Source organism: Phyllostomus hastatus, unplaced genomic scaffold (assembly GCF_019186645.2).
Source record: "Phyllostomus hastatus isolate PE091 unplaced genomic scaffold, TTU_PhHast_1.1 phas_scaffold_442, whole genome shotgun sequence".
In the NCBI taxonomy this organism is placed as follows: Eukaryota; Metazoa; Chordata; class Mammalia; order Chiroptera; family Phyllostomidae; genus Phyllostomus; species Phyllostomus hastatus.
This window is the reverse complement of record NW_025334030.1, coordinates 6,533,161-6,539,910: the sequence shown is the minus strand read 5'-3', so window position 1 is coordinate 6,539,910 and position 6,750 is coordinate 6,533,161. Positions and strand designations below refer to the sequence as shown.

The 6,750-nt window shown below is 56.0% G+C and overlaps 1 protein-coding gene across 5 annotated transcripts in view; it reads right to left on the bottom strand.

The window, feature by feature from the left end:
• The window catches only part of UNKL (unk like zinc finger), a 48,719-nt gene that overhangs the window by 2,881 nt on the left and 39,088 nt on the right, over positions 1 to 6,750 (bottom strand). Inside the window, exons 10-14 of one of the 5 annotated variants that reach the window (XM_045820941.1) lie at positions 5,061 to 5,153; positions 3,439 to 3,666; positions 1,066 to 1,268; positions 715 to 969; positions 228 to 574 (exon numbers count right to left, since the gene is read on the bottom strand). In XM_045820941.1, the coding sequence (XP_045676897.1) occupies positions 416 to 574; positions 715 to 969; positions 1,066 to 1,268; positions 3,439 to 3,666; positions 5,061 to 5,153 (938 nt within the window). In that variant the 3' untranslated portion in view covers positions 228 to 415. Of the gene's footprint in view, positions 1 to 227; positions 575 to 714; positions 970 to 1,065; positions 1,269 to 3,438; positions 3,667 to 5,060; positions 5,154 to 6,750 lie in introns of those variants that run through there. The other 4 variants (XM_045820938.1, XM_045820940.1, XM_045820939.1 and 1 more) reach the window with 4 other exon arrangements.

The following is a 6,750-nucleotide window of genomic DNA, read 5'->3' as shown; positions in this document are numbered from 1 at the left end:
TCCTGGGAGGCCAAGCCTGTTGGGAGGGTGGGGGGCAGGCCACAATGCAGGCCTGTGACCTGCGGCTGACAGCTAGTGGCTGGCAAGTGCCAAGATTTGGGCTTAATGGGGCCCTGGTCTGAGACCCAGCCCTTTAGCCAGGGAGACAGCCACAGCCCCGAGACGGCACCTCAGGTGAAGCAGGTGTGCACTTTGCAGCCAGACCGTGGCCAGTTAATGGAGTGGGGGGAAGTGCTGAGAGGCAGGGTTGTGGAACCTTCCAGATGCTCTAAGTTCTAACAAAATGTCCCGGTGTGGAAGGAGCTTCTAGCTGAGCTGAAAACAGTGGGTTTTGTGCTACTCCAGAAAAAAACAAAGAATGAAATCAGGCAAGGAGGTGACCAGTGACCATGGAGGGTGACCTCGGTGACATACCTCAGACATACACCATGGTTCCAACTGTGTGGGGCAAGAGGGGTGTCCATTCTATCCATGAGAGCACAGGAGGGGATAAACGTGGAAAATTCCAGAAAGGAAGGGCAGGGCCAGCCTGGCAGGAGAGGTGGTACACACACTCCCTGGAGCAGAGCATGAGCTGCCACCAGAGGAGTCGGATGAGAGGGGCCCACACGGGAAGCGGCAGAGCCAGGCCAGGCCCCAGTCATCCCCCTGACACGCACACACACCCTGCCAGGGACAGACGTCAAGCACCTTGGAAACAAACCCAGGACTCACCCCGTCCACTGCCTCCAAATCCAGGCGCAGCTGACTCTGCAGTGAATGCAGCTTGGGCAGCGGGATGGCACCGATGTCGCTGCAGCCCCGCAGCCCAGGCAGTGTGGACATGCCCCGGCCTTCCAGCTCCTCCTGCAGCTGCCTGAACTGGGCCTCCACCTCTTCCTTCTTCTGCAGTGCCAGCTGCCGGGCACTGTCGGCCGCCAGCGCACGCTCCTTCGCCTCCTTGGCCTCCCGCTGCCATGCGTCACAGGCCTGAAACCCAGGAGGCTGCAGAGGCTGGCGTGGGGGGAGGGGGCGCCCTGCATGCGCAAGAGTCTCCCTGAGTCCTGGCCCCTCCCCAGAACTCACCTGCTTCACTTGCTGCCAGGACTCCTCCCACTGCCTGATCTTCCTCTTGGCTTCCTCTAGCTGCCGCCTGACCCGAGCTAGCTCAGCACAGCTGGGACTTGCACTCGCAGAGGATGCGGAGCCAGCGTTCAGAATGGGGGATGGGCTGGGAGAGAAACTGCCGGAAACAAAGTCCCAGATGCTCCCAGGGACACCATTCAAACCTGAGTGCGGAGGAGACAGGTGTCAGCCCCAGGCGTGCTGAGACATCACAGACGGCTCTCAGGCAGGCTCTGGGACCTCGGGGGCTCCACTGACAAGGCTGCTGCCCCTGATCTTCCACCCAGGCCCCCTTCCGGCCCCCTGCGGGGTTTAAACAGAAAAGAAATTCAACGTTTCTGTGGCTGCCTCGTGTGGAGCAGCACTTCGCACACTCTGCTCCCAAAAATCCTTCACACATGTAGGGTTTTGAGGCCCCCAAAGAGCTTTTGCTTGAAGAGCTCCCATTATAGGGAAAAGTGACCCTTGTTCACAGAGCCACATGTCACAACAGGAGGTATTTTGAGAAATGCATCATTAGGCAGTTTCAACACTGAGCACTGCAGACTGCACTTAAACAAACCTAAATGGTACAGCCCACCACACCCCTAGGCTCTAAGGTACAGGTGGCAAACACAAGGCCTGCAGGTCAAATCCACCCTCCACCTTGTTTTGTCTGGCCCAGAACCTTGTTTCTACCTGGTGGCAGTGCCGAGCTCCCTGTCCCTAGTTAAGGAGTAGTTACATTTATATAGTCCTAAAGTTACATTCGGCCCTTTGAAGGCGACTGCAAGGCTGATGTAGCCCCCGGTGACAATGAGTCTGACACCCCTGCTCTATGCTAAAACCTTCTGCTTTAAGGATACAAGCCTGTGTGGCGTGTTACTGTACCAAGTACTGTAGGTGACTGTAACACAATGGTTAGGTTTTGTATATCTAAACAAAGAAAAGGTACAGTAAAAATACAGTATAAAAGGTAAAAGATGAGCTCTGGCTGGTGTGGCTCAGTGGATTGAGTACTGGCCTGCGAACCAAAGGGTCACCGGTTCGATTCCCAGTCAGGGCATATGCCTGGGTTAAGGGCCAGGTCCCCAGTAGGGGGTATGTGAGAGGCCACCACACATTGATGTTTCTCTCACTCCCTTCCCCTCTTTAAAAATAAGAAACTAAATCTAAAAAACTAATAAGATAAAAAATGATACACCTGTACATGGCCCTCACCATGAACAGTGGCTGCAGGACTGGAAGTGGCTGTGGGTGGGCAGTGAGTGACTGTGGAGGCCTAGGCTACTGCTATGCACTGCCGCAGACTTGTGAACAGCGCCCCGCACACCCTGCCCCACTACCTGCTGGAGGTCAGAAACAAGCACAGAAGCTGCAGGGCTGCTGCGGGAACAGCGACTGGGCGGGACTGACTGGAAACTTCAGGAAGAAACTGGTTGGGTGGGGTGGGCCTCACCACAACAGTGACGCAGAGGAGAGGGACAGGCAGCCTGAGGGGGTTGGGGGATGAAGGTGGAGATGGGGAGGTGAAGCAGCACTGGGCTCTGTCAGGGTGCTGTGGCTTTGGAGCAGTGGCAGGTCGAAGGAACTCTGTGGTGTCCATTTAAAAGAGTGTTGAGCCCTGGCCCGTGTGGCTCAGCGGACTGAGTGCCAGGCTGCGAACCCAAAGGTCGCCAGTTCGATCCCCAGTCAGGGCAAGTCACTGACTTGTTTCAGCACAGGAGGAAAAAATCCCTCCTGAACCACACACCCTCCATCTCCCACAGAAAATTCAGCTCCATTGCAATCACACAGAACCCCCTCATAAGATGAGGTCCCTTGTTGACTGAGAAATTGGCATGTGGTGCATGACCATTTAGGAATTGAACAGGTATTTTAAAGATATATTTACTCTTTTAAAATACAATAGGTTACATAAAATAACTTTTCCAGTGAAGAAATCATGTAAAACAAGAATCAGCACTGTTTTCTGTTTTTCCAAACCCGCCTGCTCCTGTGTCGGGTCTCTGGCGGCATCGCACCTCCGCTGCCACGGAAACTGCGCTGCCCGTGTGTGAGCCAGGCGGGCCACACCTCGGTGTGGTCACGGCCATGTTCCGCACTCCGAGGCCCGGCACAGGCCGACGAGCACACCCTGTTCGAGCCCCAGGGCACTGCTGTGGAACCGCAGAGGCACGGGCAAGGGGTCACCTGGGAGAAACGCCGAGGCCCACACCACAGAGAGTGTACAGGGCAGTGTGGCGGATCCCTCAATGGGAGGGCAACGACGTGGGGGCAGCCACTTATGCCTCGGTTCATCCAACAATAAACTGTCACTGTAGGGCGGCCCCTCCCCCGTGAACCCCAGCTCACCTAGGGAGTTGTAGGTCGAGGCTGAGGAGCCCAGCACCCTGGGCTCCGACTTGAGGGACGGTGGCTGCTGGGGGGGCGTCATAGCCGAGGAGACAAGAGGCCCGGACAGAGGCTGGGAGAGCGAGCTGAGCGGGGAGGTGGACAGGGAAGACGAGGAGTGCAGGGACGGGGAGCGCGCCAGGCAGCCTGGAATGGTGACAGGCTCTGAGCCCCCCAGCGACCTCTGACCTGTGCAGAGTGGAGGGGCCCAGTTAGTGACAGGCAGCAGCAGCCCTCTGCCCAGGAGACAGCAGGCCACGCTTCTGAGGGGTCGTGCATCAGATCAGCCGGGGCAGGTGCAGACGGGGGGGGGGCGGGGGGGCGGCGGGCAGGGAGTCCCAGGCCTGCAGCAACCACGTGCAGGTGCAGAGACAGAGCTGCCCCCAGGCTGAGATGTGGCCACAGCCCTCAACTGCTCAGACGAGAGGCAAGTGCACAGGACTTGGGGCTCAGCAGGGTTCCCACAAAGGCCAGACACCCGCTAGGCCCTGCCAGCCTGCCTAGCCATTGGCATGGCAGTCTCAATACTTTTAGGGTCTCCCAGTAGTAGATGAATTTGTATTAATATCAGAAGAAAAAGATGACTTTTTAGGTCAAAGGAAATGATTCAGTATACGAGGTCTGTCCAGAAAAAATTCCAGCCATTGTTAATATAACAAGAACGGTTTGCACTACATCGATGTAACCTGGCAGCCATGGAGAGTGGACTGGAATGCACATGCGTGAACAGTGACGACTTCACTGTACTACTCAGAGGGGATGTAGATGCCATTGAGTGAGCATGTGCACTGTGTGGCCGTCCAATTCAAAGTGACTGTGAGTAGAGCAACAAATCTGCATCAAATTTTGCATTGAACTTAAACATTCCTCCACAGAAATTATTCAGATGATTCAGAAGGCTGCAGCTATGGGCAACTGGTGATTGGCAGCTTCATTACAATGATGTGCCCATTCATGCATCATGGCTGTTGCAGTTTTTTGGTGAAACATCAAATCACCCAGGTGACCCAGCCCCTTACAGCCCGTATTTGATGCCCTGTGACTTCGGTTTTTCCTCTAAACTAAAATCACCTGTGAAAGGGAAGATTTTTCAGACCATTGATGAGATTCAGGAAAGTATGATGGGGCAGCTGATGGTGATTTGGAGAATTGTGTGAGGTCCCAAGGTGCCTACTTTGAAGGCAACTGAGGTGTCATTGTCCCACATACAATGTTTCTTGTATCCTGTATGTTCTTCAATAAATGTCTCTACTTCCCATGTTACATGGCTGGACACCTCCTGGACAGACCTTGTATGTTAATACATCCACCTTCATGCCAATGCAGTGATTAAAGTACCTTAGAAGGCCGAGAAGGCTGGCCGTCCCCGCCCCCAATCCTGCACACCCCGCGCCCCGTCTGTGCAGCACTGCCTCACTCAGATGGGGGTACACTGAAGAGGTGAGAGGCTGACCCTGCGAGGGCTGCAGGGCTGGAGGAGGGGGCCTCTCCCACCCTAGAGCCACTTCAGTATGGTTCTTGAAAGGAAAGGCCTGGCTGGCCCAGGGCCACCTGACAAGAGCGCCAGGCATCATCATTCTTACCGGTGGGTCGCAGGTCACTTCCGTCCTGCTCGTCCAGCTCCTTATCCAGGGGGGCAAGGCTTAAATCACTAAGATGCAGATCTACGGCAGTGCCTGTCCAACGAGACACTGAGTTACTGCTCAGAGACACAGATGCTGCAGCAGGGAGCATGCCTGGGCTGGGGGCCGAGAGCGCCCCCACCCATGCCCCCCGTGGATTCACTCTCCCGCCCAGAACCAGAGCCTCCGGGCGTCCCTGAATCACACACCGTGCCTGAATCATGGCCTCACCTCCCGGATGTATGCTTTCTGCCTTAGATTTCTGATCACTGGGTGACGTTTGACCACGGAAATGTAACTAGCAAAAAAAATTCCGGGAGGGCCTTGTCCATGGGAAAACAGTTCACAGACAATGGTGTGAGGCCGCACTGGAACTGGCACAGGGACCACTGGCCTCTACACCACAGGTCACAGCGGGGAGATCCCCATCCTGTCTCCGCAACCTAGCACTGAGCAGGGTCCCTCCTATCTCCCTTCTGTTCCACCAAGGCCGCCAATGCACCCCAGGCTCGTCTGTTAACAAAACAGGAATGGAATGATGGGCCCCTTGGAGCTGGCCCCCATTTCCCAAAGCTTTCCTCATAAACACTCTTCTGCAGGAGGGCCCCCGACTCTGGCACAGAGCAGAAAGCTGTCTTGGGGTGGCTGAGGTCAGGTGTCGGCATGCCCCCAAATCCAATGCACATCTCAAGAGTTCCTGAGGTCATGCAGGGTCATCTCAGGGAAGGTATGGGCAAAGGACCCTTGGGAGATGGCTGGGGGGAGGGGCAGTAGGCGCTCCTGGAACCCACCCCGTGAGCCAGAGCTGCTTTCCCCACCCAAAGGTAGGCCGGGTCCATAGGCGAGCTTAGTGACACTGAAGATACAGCACACAGGAGTTCTGACGCTAAGCCCCGTTCTCCCCCAGCCCCAACTGTGGGGACCCACTCCCTCCCCCCACAGCACCCCCTCAGAAGCAGGTGGACCTCTCCTGTGTGGCTGAGTCCTGACCCTCTGGTGGCGAGGGCCCCCTCAGCCTCCTGTGATGCCTGGCCAAATGCGCCAGGTCTCATTTCAAGAGGCCACAAAACCACCCTGCCCCAGCCACCAGGGCAGATACCTCCACAGCCCAGGGGATGTTCCATGGGGACCCTGGTCAGACTTGCTGCTCTGGGTGAATGAGCTGGGCTTCTGGAGGTTCCCGCCTCTGCCCTGCCCCTAGCTGCTTGTTGCTGAGTGTCACAGAGTCCCCTAGAGCATGTCCTACAACCAGGTCAAAGCTGCCCAGAGACAGGAGCCCCTGCCCAGTCCTGACCACGTCCCACACTTGGCTTTGCCCAGATTCCAGGCCGAATCAGAGGGACAACCACGTCCCCTGCACAGGGTCATGCCAGTGCAGTTGCGACCCAGGCTGCAGGAAGGAGCTGCTGGGTTGGGTTTGTTTTAAACAACTGCATTCAAATATAAGAGCTGAGCAAAGGCTAAGCCAAGGAAGAGGATGGAAGTGTGGCTCAAGCAACAGAAGAACCCACCTGCACTGGGGAAAGGCTGCTGCCTTTTTAAATGAGACACATTTACTGTAATCAGCAGGAAATAGGGGATAACAGATGTGTGACTTCCAAAGAATGTCAGTCCCCAGCACACACAAATCCGTGGGGAGCCAGCTGTGGCA